Here is a 16,083-nt window from a genome sequence, read left to right as displayed (position 1 = left end):
AGAGAGAGAGAGAGAGAGAGAGAGAGAGAGAGAGAGAGAGAGAGAGAGAGAGAGAGAGAGAAGCAGTGGTGGTAACACTTGTGACTCCAACGCTTGAGAAGCTGAGGCAGGACAAGCCCTCATAAGTATGAAGTCAGCCTGACCTATGGGCCATGTAGTACATTCCAGGCTTGCCTGGGCTAGAGTATGATCCTGCCTAGAACAAAAATAAAATGGCTTATAAATGGCCACTATCAAAAACATAGTGCTCAAAATATTGGGGGACGCTCTGGCAGAGTTTGCCATACTGATTGCAAATGGGAATTCAAACTTTGCATAAGGAAAACTTCTGCAGAGGTGTTTGTAGAACTTTAATGGGGAGTTTAAGTTGGAAATTTCCTTTTTGATCCAGGAGCAGTTTGTACAACTTCCTTCACCTGTGCTCCCCAGCCTGTGCTGTGGCCACCAGTGATGGACCACTCACTAAGGCTGTGGCAGTCCACTCCACACCTGGACAAGATAGAGTTTACAGCATTCTTCCTAATAGTCAGTTGATGGCAATCAAGTCATACATAGGTCTTCGTTATACAGACTAGACTATTAACACAGAGACACATATGCATGCTTTTTTCTTTCTTTTTTTTTTTTTTAAATTTATTTATTTTTATTTTATGTGCATTGTATGTTTATGGGTATCAGATTTTGGAGTTACAAACAGTTGTGAGCTGCCATGTGGGTGCTGGGAATTGAACCCGGGTCCTCTGGAAGAACAGTCAGTGCTCCCAACCGCTGAGCCATCTCTCCAGCCCTTATGCATGCTTTTTTCAAACAGCCTTTCCCCCATAGCTAAAAAAGGTGATTCTAGATTCTAGACCTATGAGCTCCTTTATCTAAGGCTGAATATTTCCTACTCCTTCTTCCTCTTCCTCCTCCTCTTCTTCCTCCTCCTCCACCTCCTTTGCCTTGAGTTAGATGTGGAATTCAGTTGCTTTTGTTCACTTTATTTTGTAATGATAGACTGTCTTTTATTAGCAGCTTGAGTTGTTATTAATTAATCTTATAGTAATTAGCAATGAATGTGTACAGCAGAAGTAATCTTTGCTGCTGTTTTCCAACAATTAGATTTCTTTACATGCATTTCAAAAGCACTTCCCTTATGGTTAAACTGCCAACGATAAGTTGTCTACCTCATCTTTCAGCCTAAATACCTTGTAGGGAAGGGTTGTTTTGTTTGTTTGTTTGTTTGTTTACTGTATCCTGTTATTTTTAAAAGAAGTTTAATAATGGCTGTGTTTAGTAACCTGGCATTGGGGCCTATTGTGACTCTTAAAAATAGGTTTTGGCCAAAACAAATTCATAACTAGAAAAATATCATAACTGCTGAGCCGAACTTTCAGTTTGCCTTCTGTTTTATTCACTTGGTGGACGCTATCAACTTGTGTCTTAAATTTATTGATCTTAATTCCTTGAGGCAGGGTCATTGCTTTATGATGCCCTCACACTCCCTGCTATACTGACATGCAGATGTGTGTCTAGTAAATGTTTCATTGAATGGTTTGCTAAATGGCTGCTCCAGACTAGAGTCGAGGGTTCAGAGCTCAGTTAAAAGAAAAAGCTTGTCCAAACAAATACAACTGTTTTAGTGTTTGATGCACATCTATTTATTAAGATGACAGTTAATATTTATTCATATTTTGTCAATCATTTGGACAGAAGGTTTACTCTTGTAAAGTATAAAATGGTATAGGTAACAACAATAACAACAGAAAAAAAAAATCCCCCAAAACATGTAATGTTAAAATTTACTGATGCATACATAATTATTGAATTACATTATCACACTATGGATTAAGAACTGCTAATGTTGCAATAGTCACTCAGGGGTAAAATCACTAATAAGAAAAACGAAACCATAAAACCCCACAGTCATAGTTCATAATGAACGGAGCCACTTGAACGCCTTAGTATCAATGGCATCCCATAATGAGATAGGTTGAGCTGACATGCTTGGGTACCCCAAGGGTTAGGTGGTCTTTGGTCTGTCTTTAGGAAGCTGCAATAATAACATGTATTCCAGAAGAAAGTAATTTAAACAAAGTTGTTCAAAGCAAGCCATACCAATCAACAGTTGAGTGGAGAGTGGGGTCTGACTTTCACACGAACTCTGGTGCCCCATATTTGACCACGTCCCCTGGAGGGGGAGGCCTGGTGGCACTCCGAGGAAGGATATCAGGCTACCAAGAAGAGACTCGATACCCTATGAGCATATACAGGAGGAGGAAATCCCCCTCAGGGACAGTCATAGGGGAGGGGAGTAAGGGGAAAATGGGAGGGAGGGAAGAATGGGAGGATACAAGGGATGGGATAACCATTGAGATGTAACAAGAATAAATTAATAAAAAAATTAAAAAAAAAACAGTTTTGATTCAGCAATACAGACCAGAAACAAGGAGAAAGGATGAAAGCTAGTGCTAAGTCAGAAAGACCACCAGGAACTAACTGACCAGCGCTACCCAAGTGGCTTCTTGCTCTGTGTTATTGCTGATCATTTGGGGGGGGGGGTCATTTCATTCCTTTCCATGCTCTTATTTGCTCAAAGATAATTTTACCGTCTGAGGGTTTCAGTTTGTAAGGATGCCGTCTAATATCTCGTCGAGAAATTCTCTAAGAATATCTGAAGGCCCCGTGTTTTTAACCCCCACCTACCTCGTATGACAAAACCAAAGGTGTTGCCTTCTTTGTGCAAAGTGACCTCCACTGTTCGGAACATCACATTCGATCCTTGCACAGCTGTGTATGAGAAGTAGATGGAAAAGCATAAGGCTACGCTTGTAATAACATTTCTAGTGTAATTTTTTTCAATGTGACATAATAAGCTTGCGGGTTATGCTGCAAGTAGTTAATTTTGAATAATTCCAATGAATTCTGAGAAAAGATTTGTAATGACATATAGATACCATAAGTAGTTATCCACATAAATGACCCATATTGTTCCAAGTAGAAGTAAAAAGTCATAGCTATTTCTTTTCCTTCTGGATAGACACATTCTAGATGGGGGATGATGTTTATATTGCTTAAACTCTACGTAGCAAGCAAAGCACGTTTCGATGAAGAGAAACATTTCCCTTTGTGAAATACAAAGGCAATTTGACTTTTGCGAAGCGTCTGAAATAATTTCTGCATCCATGTTTAGTTTTGAGGCTGGAACACGAAGCAAACTCATTTTTCTTAGATCACAATCAATAGATCGCCTGATGCAAACAGATGTTCTGACACGCAGACAACTGTTTGACAAAAATGCCAGCAGCCCAAAAGGAAACATGGAAAGCTAAGGACATCCTAAGTGCATTCAAAATGTGGTGAAAGCGAAAACGGAGACCTGCTTAAATTTGCCCGTTATCTTTGTTTTCTGTTGTTTGTCTCTTATTGCTCCCCCATTTCACAAAACAACGCTGTGCTGCCAAGTCGCAGCCCCTAATTATATTATACCACACATGTGAGTATCTGTCATGTAAAGGCAGAGTCACTAGGATCGTCTGCGAAACTGCTTTTGGGAGGCAGTGAGTGATTCCAAATGTATAATATACTATTGCTACATGAACAAATATCCACAAATTAGTATTTTTAACATGAGGAGTGCAGGAATGATTTTTTTTTTCTTTTTTTTCTTTTCTTTTTTTTTCTTTTTTTTTTTTTTTGTGGACGAAGAGGCTGCACAAAAGGTGACAGCTTTCAATCCTTCAAAGCATTTTACAAGGGAAGCTGGGAATGGTGTGGCACATGCTTGTAATCACAGCACTTGGGAGGCTGAGGCAGGAGAATTGCAAGTTCAAGGCTAGCCTGGGCTACAGAATGAGTTAAAGGGAAGCCTGGGCAACATAGTGAGATCTTACGTCAAGAAATGTATACTGATGTCTGCAGCCAATACCAGCAACACATGTTACACTGTTACTAGGTCTTAACATAACTCTTACATAGAACTATCAGCACGCAACCCATGACGAATGATGCTCAGTTACAACGTGTTGAATTTGCTGTGGAACGTACTCCCAGTATATTTTGTCTTTACGTTCTATGCAGTATCCAACAAATGCCCCAAGCTACTTGGCGCTTCATTATAAAATAAGCCGGTGTGACATGCTTTTACCCGAACCTAGGCTAAGGTAAGTGGTATGAATACATTTCAGGTGGGTCAGGCTGAGGTATTCCCTGGCTTCTGTTTATGAAGCATCTTAACTTCACAACAGTTTCCACTCAGTATGAGGTTCTCATGACCCAGCTCCACCCAGTGTCAAGGAGCGTCCGCAGGTAGACAATTTTAAAGAACCATCGGAGGTTTCTCTCCTTTTGCCATTTGTACAACTAGCTAGTGTTTAAATCAAGCAGTAGGTGAAGTTATTCTTAATTATAAAAACATGAAGGCCTCAGAAGGATCCTGTGGGAGCAGTTATAAAAGCAACCCATTTAAACTCACAGAATCAGGCTGGGACACAACGCTGATCTACATAATGCCAGGCTGGGGCATAAAGTACAGAAGAAGAAAAAAAAAAAAAACCTGGACGTTGCTGACAGACAGCACAATTGTACAGCTAAACAAATGCTTGCGATATGGCCGATTTAACTGAAGGCTCTTTCCAGGCCATCAGGGGAATCCTGGTTTACCCTAATCTACTAGGAACTGTACGTACAAACAGATGAAAGAATTGAGGGATAGTTTTAATTAAATAAAGAACAAAACTGGGCTTGAACTAAACGGATTCTTATTTCCACAATCCCACCAAGCCATGTGAAGAAACTGGTAGAATGCCATGACCTTCATTTTATGTGTGAGGAAGACAGAGCACGGCGAGAAATAACCGATGAGCAGTCACTGTGTGCCCAGAACTCAGAGAAGTGCTTTGCAAATATTATCTTATTTAATCATTAAATCATCTTTCAGTTATACACAACCAAATTCCAGCTCTGGGCCACCTGTGCTTGCTGGCTGGATGTCTGTTCTGGGAATGTAAAAGCACTGGAATTTTAATTTTGGTTTGGCTTTCTATAGCTGACCACAAAATCCTTATAGTCGGATATAGTCTGTATGAAGACCCTGGGATCACCCACAGCCTCAGACCGTTCACGTGCTGCCTTCTACGTTTGCACCGCTAAGTGTTATTGTTGGTGGCATTTTAATATAATTAACAAAACATATTGGATCTTTATAGCTTTTATTCAGACTACCAGGCCTTGCTGATTTTGATCTCGTACCTGGTATTAGTATTCTTGTACAGCCCGTGTTAATGTTACGCATTATTCCACAGAGATGTAATAAAGGGGATTAGCCAAAAGGGCCTTAGGTAAATGGTCTCCCCAGTGTCTTAGTTGTAAAGTGGCTCCTTGTTTCTACTTGTGAATATCCACATGCTTCCGGAAAGCTGTTTTACTACAGTAGATGAGAAGTCTCCAAGTCAACCAAACACTCCGTCCCTGCCCCACTCCTCACTACCTCTACAGAGAACAAGGGCTGAGCTGTCTCCTACTTTATTGTGTCCCCTTGCTTTGTCCCTCTGTCGTGTCTTGCTTTATCCCTATGAAACTATGGGGATGCAATCATGGGCTAAGGATGTGCTCAAGTAGCTGGGCCTGTCTTCTTTCCCTCTGCCACAAGGAGGGCTTTATAAAGGGGTGCTTCTATAGACTCAACCCCGGAAAGAACTGCACAGAGGAAATCTTCAAAGACCCCTCCTCCTCTTCCTTTGATCCTTCGCTGCTCCCACCACAAGGACCCCAGGTGGGCCAGAACAGAGATGGCCCCCCAGTGACCTGTATTCACACATGTATCTGAAGAAAAGATTCCTTTTGCTGGCCAGCTGGTCAGGCTCAGCAGATGGTTGAACAGGTGCTAAGTAGATCTTACAGATTTCTCCTTTTAATTATCAAATAGAGAAAGCTTAAGTGGAAATGCTGTTTAAGTAAATAAAATGTCTCCGAATTACATTCTTTCTAATTATTTGTGTGGATAATAAGATGTTAAGTGTCAACTGAAAATAGCCAAGAATTACTCAGCATTTTAAAATTCCACTGGGGTTTCATGAGCAGAGAGTGAGAAGGCACTTTCTGGATAAAATGTTTAATGCATAAATACATAGGATACATTTTACTCATATTTTTCCCAAGTAGATCTGAAAGCAGTTACAGAATTTCCCAGTTAAAATGAGGTATGGACCGCTGGTGGACCGTGTGCTTCATTTCCATAGAGAAATTAATCTCAGGAAAGAGAAATGGATCACCCAAGGTCGAACCTTATTTTTCTTTTCTCTATCTCTGATCATGGACACACACATCCTTCCTCCATCTTTTTCTGAGAATCATACAGCTGTGATCTGGCTGTATGGCTGTTGGTGTTGGGAGACAAGCAGGCGCTAGCTTGGGCGGGCTTCAGGTAGCTGCAACGACCTGTTTAGTTTTAGTGCTCTGAGCTAAGTATTGGAAAGGCTTATTAATGCCTTCAACCGTTCTGAACAACCAGGTGTTATTAACTTTCCAAACATAAGAAGAATAGATAAAGATTATCCTGGGAGTATAGGCCTCTTCTAGCTGAATTGTATGAAGAAAAATACGTTGGTGTTTAAAAGCATATTTTCTCTTTCCCTGTCAGTTTTATTGCACGCAGAAGACAAATCTATTTTAGCACCAAGTCTCAATAGGTTTAACTCCTAAACATGCCTGATACCAACTCTCTCCTTTTTTTTTTTTTTAACTCTACAGATGCTGTCTAGTCCACAGTATCATCTCTCTTGACAAAATGATAACAGCCTCAGGCAAATGGGTTTGGATCTATTCTCCATTTAGTTTCTAAAGTAGTGACTCAAAATTCTCTGGTCTGACCATGCAGTTGTAGAAGCCTGTAAGGATTTCTCACCGTGTACATCTTCCATGGGACCTCATCATTTGGTTCCTGATGCCTCAAGGCAGTTGCATTTCTATCCTGGACCACTTTGCCTTTCCTTTGTGCTCCAAAAATCCCATCAGTAGTCCAGCCTGTACAGGCCACTGCGTCCTATTATCCCCTTGCTGGACCCTGTGCCCAGACTGTCCCTTTCCTATTCGGTCTGCACCGTCCCTTCCCATACTCCTCCAGGTCCCCAGCTCTGAACCACCCATGACGCTGGACAAATCTCTAGGGCCTTACCCCGAATGCTATCCTGAGTCCCTCTAGGAAGGGAATGCGTTTTCTGATACACGTACCCAGTGGAAGGCAAACACATAAACGGGAGCCACATCTCTGTAGAGCTGCTTTCCTTAACTCCTGGGCAGTGCTTTGAGATAATGACTCAAAGGCAAATTGACTTTCATAAAGTTAAAGAAACCCCAGCGCTCTTACAATGGTGATGGGGATAACGGCTAATACTTGCCAAGTATGTAACAGTGGCCTAAGTATGTGATCATACCACTAAGGTCCTACAGCACACACCCAGCAGTGACTGTAGCCATTTACAGGCAGGCTTCCCAAGGCTCGGAGAACTTAACGTGCCCAGGATGTTTAATCTGGTCCCTGAGTCTCAAATGCCCTCTGTGTTACCATCTGTCTAAATTTCCATTGAAATCGCTTGCCTACGTTGTTGGCTTTTCCCCCAACCTTTCTGTGTGCGGGGCAAACACACATCTCAATTATAGCATCCAAACAATCTTCTCCCAACAAGTCAGCTCTCCCCACCAGCCTTGCCCTATTCCATTAATGGCAACTGCGCCATTACAGTTCCTCAGGCTCAAAAGTCTACTTCCGCACAGCCTTCACACTCATTGGGAAGCCCTATTGGCTCCCCATTGAAAACAGACACAGAGTCCGACCGCTTTCCACTTTCATCACCACCACTTCTTACCTGGACCGCTTCAGTATTCTCCCAGTCTGTCTCCCTGCCTTCATCCCTGCCCATTGCTTCTGCCTACAGCCCAGCACCTGGAAGGCGTTTGTAAGCGCGAGATCACGGTTTGCCTCTGTCTGAAGCCAGCGTTCCGGGCCCATTCGAAGTACAGCACCCTTTATGCTTCTCACTGTGTCTCCTAGTTTTCTTCCTGACCATCCCACTCTAGCCACACTGGCCTCACGGCTTCTAGAACAACCACAGGTATTGTCTCGCCTTTGGCTCTTATTGCTGACTTTTATCTCTCTTGTGCTTTCCCATAGGAAATTCACAGAGCCGCATCAAGTTCTGGACCCGTGTCACCTTCTCAGTGACTGTCCCTAACTTCCATATTTAACACTGTGGTCTGATCCTAATCCTACCCCAACCCCACCCATCATTTCTGATTTATTTCTCTCCTACTTTCTCGGTCTCTTAGGATATAACATGGTTATCCAGGGTTTTGCTAAATACTGCCTAATGCTTGCAGAGTGTCATTTCTACTGATGGGCCGGCTCCTGGAACATAGTCATGGCTGGAACGCTGTGACCACTCACTAACTGATGTAGAACTGTACAATCTAAGTTCCCAGTGGTAGGAAAGAGCCAAGAGGGTCACATCACTGGTGACAGCTTCTTAGAGGAGGTGGGAAACCATAAGGCATAGCTTAAATGTAAGGCAGCCATAACACACAGCAGAAGCCATATCTCATGAAAGACAGAGCAAATGGCCCTGGCAGGCAGACAGGCTGGGTTTAAATGCTTTGTGCTCTACTAACTTGAGAAAGCCTTGCCTTACACCTTCCAGGATCAAGAAGAATGATCACATACATCTGTCTTGTAGTTTTGATGGGCTGATCTATTATTTATTGAGAACTTGTAGAAAGCCAGGCGATGCTCTAAGCATTTTTGTTTTTGTTTTTGTTTTAAAGTCTATTTATTTATTGTGAGGTACAGTGTTCTGCCTGCATGTACACCTGCAGGCCAGAAGAGGGCACCAGATCTCATTATAGATGGTCCACCATGTGGTTGCTGGGAATTGAACCACCATGTGGTTGCTGGGACTTGAACTCAGGACCTTTGGAAGAGCAGACAGTGCTCTTAAGCGCTGAGCCATCTCTCTAAGTGTTTTACAAACGCTAACTCAGTCGCTTCTCGTGGCAAGCAATGATCTGCGTTGTGCAGATGGGGAAACCGAGGCATGGAGCTTAAGCAACTTCCTCAAAGGCACGGAGCAAGTGAAAGCAAAGCTGGGCTTCCAGCCTGTCTGTGTGATGTTAAAGTCCCTTTCTGACTTGCCTCCCCCCCCCCACGCCTTGAAATGAGTGTGACACAAACGGATGCCGATCCGGTTAGGATCCCAGGCATTTAGTGAGTGCTTGAAGTCTGTCTGCAGCCTTTGTCACTATTATCATTGCTTCATAATAATTGGATGTGACATTTTTTTTTATGTTCGTTTATGAGCTTATCCTCTGAACAGTCAACATAAAGCACGTAAAACTTTCCCTAAGTCTAGGCACAGTGTTTAGGCAGTGCTTCAGGCATGGGCTTTTGACACTATGTAATTGTTTGTTAAAACGGCTTAGACGGCGGGCATCTGCACAGAGCACTTTAAGTGCATGGTTCCTAGATAAGCTCATCACTAACTGCACTTCCAGTTCCCTCTGAAGAGACCACATGTCTCCCTTCCCAAGTAACTCGAAATACGAAGCGCTCATTCTCCCTCCCTCTGCCGCAATGACACTGACAGGGCGAAGAGAAAAAGAGCCTCTGGTGGCCATAGCCTGAATAAAAAGAGCCTGGGGTGGCCGTAGCCTGGCAGCCGTCCCTCCCTGGTTCTGATTACTTACAGACCGGCGGAAGCTCGTATTCCACCTCCAGGACCACTCTCTCCCCAACATTTTTCAGCAAGCTGATGATCTCATCGTGTCGGAATTTGGCCAGGTTGATCCCATTCACGGCTTTGATGTAGTCACCCACATCCAGCTGGTCACTTCTGCAAAAACAACGTCACTGCAGCGGACGCGTCCTTCCCACGGGCTGTTTCTACCATCTTTTTCACGGTCACTCATCTAGCTTAACCCGTCAACATAGCAAACACCCTGCCACCTAGGCTGTGACTAGACCTACGGGAATTAGTGTAGCTGAGTATGGTGAGATGCGGTGGGACTAGCCTGCTCACCCTGCTGTGTTACTATACTCTGATTGCTCCTTAAACGTTTCACCTTGTTCATTTAAAAAAAAAGAAAAAGAAAAAGAAAAAGATTTATTATTTATTATTATGTATACAGTGCTCTGCCTGCATGTACATCTGCAGGCCAGAAGAGAGCACCAGATCTCATTATAGATGGTTGTGAGCCACCATGTGGGTACTGGGAATTGAACTCAGGACCTCTGGAAGAGCAGTCAGTGCTCTTAACCTCTGAGCCATCCCTCCAGCCCCCTTCTTCATTTTTAAAACATCATAAAATAATTAAAAAATAACTTTAAAAAAATGTTAGTTGCTTGCCCTGCTATGGTCGCTTCTCTAGGGATGGGCTCGGATCCTAGATACTGCAAATCTTTCCTTCTTACTCCCTCTTACTTTTGCTGTTTGCCTTTTGGACATTTCATAGCTTTTAATGTCTTTATTGGAAGTGGGGCCAGAGTCAAAGCAAAGGAAATTAGTCAGCACCTTTCATTTCTTCTTGTTTGCTTTTTAAAAAGGGGGGAAGAACCATTGTCTATTAATGAACAGGACCGATAAAAAGAATATTGGGCAAGGAGAAATTACAGAGAAAGCCCTGGATTTCACCATCAGTCTTACACACACACACACACACACACACACACACACACACACACACACTTCTCCATCCTCCCACCTGCCCCCAGCTCTGGGCTTTACTAAGCAGACTTCCAAACCAAGAGCAGGCAGTGAGACCAAAACGGTGGGAGTGAAAATGTATGCCACTGGACACACGGACAAAGTGGAGCTTCCTGTTCTGGGATTCCCTTAGGAAACCTTTTAAGTCTGGTGAAAAGTAAAGTCTTAGCAGAAAAGGAGGTACTTTCCCCTGAAACTCAGAGCTGTGCCTCGCTCTCTTCCTCGTTCGCCATTTCAAGTCTTGCGGGCCATCTGCTCCACGTTTAGTAGATCTAATAGTCACTTCCCCAGGGGCAGAGTGACACTTTAAGCAATCCTGCCAAAATTAAACCCGTGAGAGCTGGGCTGTTCCTGAGGTGACAGGAAACTCCCTGGTGCTGTTGGTACAGGCCTGAAGCAGTTTATGGAGTGTGCCCTCTGTGCTTCTGTTGGGGAGGTACTGCCCGGTAGACGGCAGGAGTCTTTTATTTCTCAGTGACCTTTTCTAATAAACTCTAATTTTTTGAACTAACTATACTGCGGTTACTTCCCCGACCCTTTCCCCCACCAACCCCGATTCCCCACGAGGCAGGTACCTGGCGGCAATGCCTCCCTGCCGCAGGTTGGACACTCGTGGCTTGCCATCTTTATCAATTCCTCCCGATACCGTCAGGCCAAGCGTGGTTCCTTCCTTCTTCATCAGTTCCACCACGGTGGAGCCCTTGAATTCCTCTGTAAAAGAGAACCGTTGTTCAGCCCATTAACCTAACCGAGAGACAAACCAGGGATGTTGGGGGCGTGGCTAACGGCTCCATTCCCCTTGTTTCCCCCCACTTTTTGCTCTATGAGAAAAGACCTCTGTTTACATTGTAAATTGCAGTGTCTCATGATGCCGGCTGTGCAGATGGTGCGGGGAAAGGAAAGGCATTCTAGGAGAGGTGATTAAACCGGCACCAGCAGGCTAGTCCACTTGGACTTCACAGTAGTCTCAATCCTCTCAGGCATCAAGGATAGTATTCTCCCCGCGGTTTCTGCCGCTCACTGGAGACTTTGTTTGATTCGAAATACAACAGAACGTTGTCAGGCAAGGAGAAACAGAACTTCAAATAATCATACAAATACATAAAACATGGCAGCCAGTTCGCTATTTACCAGCCATCTCAGCTTAGGAAGCCAACTGCTCCAAGAGTGTTCTCCGGAGATTCTGGAAGCTTTATCAACACTAGTTCACTCTTTACAAATCAAAGTACCGGGCCTCAAGTGACAGGTCCTACCATTTCCTGAAGAGTATGTCACAGTACAGCAAGGCGGCAGTGGTCATCAGGATTTGTGGGGGAGGCAGGGGGCTGGGTAACTGCCCTAAAGCTTTCACTTAGCCAGGATAGAGGCTGGATAACTTTAAGAATATACGTCTAGGAAATAGAAATGAAAAGGTCAATATTTACTCGGTGGAGGCTAACTATGATAATCCCTGTGTTAGAGGTTCCTGCAATGTTATCTCCCAAACGGCATGATTTTCCAATTTGCTGAGTCAGATTATAAATTTTAGGGGCCATGTATGTCTAGAACGTCAAAAATACATTAAAGTACAAGAATAACTTTGTTTTTTTTTTTTTTTATTAAACCATAGGTTTTTAAAAGATTAATTTTACTCCTTTTTCCTTTTATTATACATAAGTTAATTACAATTTCAAAAATCTCTATGAATGTTCATCATACAGATATTTAAACTTTTGTTGGTAGATTATTCTACCACGATATTAAACAAATAATGGTAAGGGAAGAAATGATATCTTATGTGGCCCAGTGTGCAGGACAGATCATCTGGAGAATGAATACATGAGGCACAGGGTGCTGATTTCCTCAGTGACGTAGATGCTATCCCAGTCAAAACCAGCAGGATTGCCTGATCCTATGACTACAATGCTCCGGCATGTCAAGCAAGGAGTTTGCTTTTCCATGGCAGCCTTATAAGGCTGCACTGTATATTGTTGCTTAAAGTAGAGGCTAAGGCAGATCTGGGCCTAGGGGTCCCGCTCAAACTAAGGCACCAGCCAAGGACAATACAGGAGGTAAACTTTAAACCCCTTCTCAGATTTAGCCAATGGTCAGAATATTCTCCACAGTTGAGTGGAGAGTGTGATATGACTTTCTCACGTACTCTAGTGCCTCACATTTGACCATGTCCCCTGGAGGGGGAGACCTGGTGGCACTCCACTCAGAGGAAGGACAGCAGGTTGCCAAGAAGAGACTTGATACCCTATGAGAATATATAGGGGGAGGTGATCCCCCTCAGGAACAGTCATAGGGGAGGGGAATAATGGGAAAATGGGGGGGGGAGGGATGGGAGGATACAAGGGATGGGATAAACATTGAGATGTAACAAGAATAAGTTAATAAAAAGAAAATAGAAAAAGAAAAAAAAGAGTTAAACACTCAGTTAGACACATATTAATTCTTGGGAGGAACTTTATACAGTGGAATCTGATCATACTCTTCTCGGCCCCACCCTTCCCCTCCCCTATTCCCTGATCACCACCTCCTTCCCCACAACATCATGTCCTCCTTTTTTTCCCCTGTTAAATAACCCACCGAGTTCATTTTGTGTTGTCCAACTACTCAAGGGCACAGGACCAGCCACTGGAGCATGAGGACACACTGACTTGCTGCTCCTGAGCAGAAAACAACTGATCAACTGTTGATAGCTCCTCAGTTTGAGGATCCTCAGGAGGGATCATGGGCCTTTCCCTTCCTTGTATGGGATTGTTGACTGGCTTGATCTGGTGCAGAAGCTGAAGCTGTTGGGAGTTTATGAGTAGCAAGCAGTCCTGCCTTGTCCCAGCAGACACGGTTTCATTCTGGTCTTCTATGCGTTATGTCTCTTTTAACCTTTCTGTCTCTCAGGCTACAATCTCCTCTTTTCTCCTCTCCTCTTCTCTTCTCCTCCCCCTCCCTCCTTTCCTGTCTCTCCTTACCTCCCTCCCTCCTTCCTTCCCCCCCTGTGTATGTGTGTCTCTATATGTATAATGTTGATATTCAATATGCCACTAATTGCTCCACAGTCACTCTGACCTTTAGTCAGTGTCAGCTGTCTACTGCTAACTACTGTCCACTTCACAAAGAAGCTTCTCTGGTCTAGGGGTTGCACTAATCTATAGGTATAGAAGTACAAATGTAGCTGGTAGGTGGATACTGTGTCCTTTTGGCAGAATGGCAGTAGGTTCACCCCTGAGGCCTGTGAGCTCTAGGTTCTTGGCCAGATTTTTGAGGTCTAAGCATGCATTGGGACCTTAAGCCCAATCAGACAGTGGTTGGTTATGCTCATAAAATTCCCACCATTACTACATCCATGGGGATACTGCTATGTTGGTTATTATTGTAGTTTGCAAAGTTCCCTACTGGGTAAAATGACTGGTGATTTCTTTCTCCCGCCAGCCTGCATATGGCTCCTACCAGGACGTTGAGCTAGTCAGAGAGATGAAGCTCCCTGGTCAGAAATCAGGTTGATTTCTGCATGTCTGGTGACATGGATTTTATAAGGGGCCATGTCATGCCTGCCACGTGAGAAGTTTCAATTCAATGGAGCTTATTTCTACCTGGGTCTCCAAGGATACGCACACTGTTACCTGGAGCTCAGTCCTACGGGAGGAAGACATGGAGGTTTGTCTCTACAGGGAAGCAAGTCCTTCCAAGGTTTCTGGCTGAATCTCAAAAACCATGCAAAACTTAATTCTTCTAATTTAATTTTTCCTTTGGAATATAAACCCATTTATCTGGGTACTTTAAAAGCTGGTAATAGTCAATTACCCTCTCATTTTCAAATCTTCTAAGTCTTTTCCTAAGAGCTAGTTTTAATACCAAGAAAGAAAACATTTATGTCCCAGTTAATTAAGTAATTTGTGCAGTCATTAATTCAGCAAGACACTGGATGCTTGTGAGGAGCCAAACAAGGAAACTCCAAGATGGAAAATGCTAAGGCCATTATCCTTAAGATACCCAGGAGGAAAAGCCACGGTGTGTGTGTGTGGGTGTGTGGGGAGGCAGACAGAGAGAATCATTCTGTAAACAAGGTAAACAAAAGGTATGTGTTCCCAAATGCAAGAATTGTTTCATAGTTTTGCCTCCCGACCAATCTGCTCAATGTATTGATTAGATTAACTGAGCAGCAGCAGCCCAGACAAAAGAAGTAATATAAATTAAGCAGAGCCCGGAAGCAAAGGTAGAATAATCTAGCAAGAAAATGTGCTGAATCATGAGGATCTAGGATGTTCTCTGCCAAGAACCTTCTTTAGTCTCAAGGGAACTGATTCGGGTTGTTCTGGGTGTTTCCAAAAGGAGTGGAGGTCTGGGAGAGGAAGGGACCTGCCTCTGGAACTTGCTTCCTGCTAACCTACAGGCTCTGTTCAAACCATCAATCACTTCAAGTCTTCCTTGGTGTTTAATGTTTGGATAATGATGTAATGGTGAAGAGGAATGAAGACAGATGCCTTCAATTGCATGAGTTCGCTTATATCTTAAGGCTTACTAAACAAACACTGCAGTAAAATGGAGGTGGGGACTTGGGCAAGTCAATATGTACCAGCGATTGTTTCCCCCTTTGTGATTTAAATTGCAAATATCCTCCACCAAAGAAGACCTCACAGCAAATAAAGCATGTTTAAATTATCCGCAGCCCAGGAAACAGATGATGCCTAGTTGGCAAGGAAGAGATGGTTCTGGATTTGAGATTTTCCTAATCATTGTGTTTAATTATCATTAAGAGAAAAATTGGCAGGTTACATCTGTACCACTGTTTATTCAACATACCCAACACAATTCTTGCCAATAGTATGAGATTTTGTAGTTTGCTATTTTTCTTTGGCTTTATAAATCAATCTTTTAAGATATGAAAATCCTGAAAGTTTTTAAGAAAAGAAATAGCCATGATGGACAAACATGAAAAGATCCTTAAAAAATTATGAACAACATGAAAATTTAGTAATACAAACTTTCACAAAATGCATGACAATGTATGCATAGCTGTGTGTGTGCATGTGTTTGTGTCTGAGTGATTGTGCACATGCGTGTTGTGCATGTGATGGTCAGAGGTTAATATTGGGTGTTTTTTTTTCACTAGCTCTTTATCTTATATTTTATTTAGCAAAAAGAAAAAAACAGGCAAAAGCCCTCCCATGCAGCAAACCACCATAAACATGTGTTCATTTTTCCCCCAACTAAGGTATAAAGTTGACAGTATCAATAAAATATCAATGTGATGTTTGGGTCACATGACAGAGTTTGCATAATACAGATATTGAATACGTGTCCTTGCGGAGGTTCCGTGGGAGCGTCCAGAGGCATTAGCTTGCTCTGAGCCTGCTCATGACGTCTCCCC

At 43.1% G+C, this 16,083-nt stretch overlaps 1 protein-coding gene across 1 annotated transcript in view; it reads right to left on the bottom strand.

The window, feature by feature from the left end:
* The window catches only part of Grip1 (glutamate receptor interacting protein 1), a 361,954-nt gene that overhangs the window by 125,321 nt on the left and 220,550 nt on the right, over positions 1-16,083 (bottom strand). Inside the window, exons 3-5 of the mRNA XM_051170528.1 lie at positions 11,306-11,441; positions 9,715-9,860; positions 2,662-2,769 (exon numbers count right to left, since the gene is read on the bottom strand). Coding sequence (XP_051026485.1) covers positions 2,662-2,769; positions 9,715-9,860; positions 11,306-11,441 — 390 coding nt within the window. The remainder of the gene's footprint in view (positions 1-2,661; positions 2,770-9,714; positions 9,861-11,305; positions 11,442-16,083) is intronic.

This window comes from Acomys russatus, chromosome 28 (genome assembly GCF_903995435.1).
Source record: "Acomys russatus chromosome 28, mAcoRus1.1, whole genome shotgun sequence".
NCBI classification, from domain to species: Eukaryota; Metazoa; Chordata; class Mammalia; order Rodentia; family Muridae; genus Acomys; species Acomys russatus.
The sequence above is the reverse complement of the archived record's forward strand: the minus strand, read 5'-3'. Positions and strand labels throughout refer to the sequence as shown.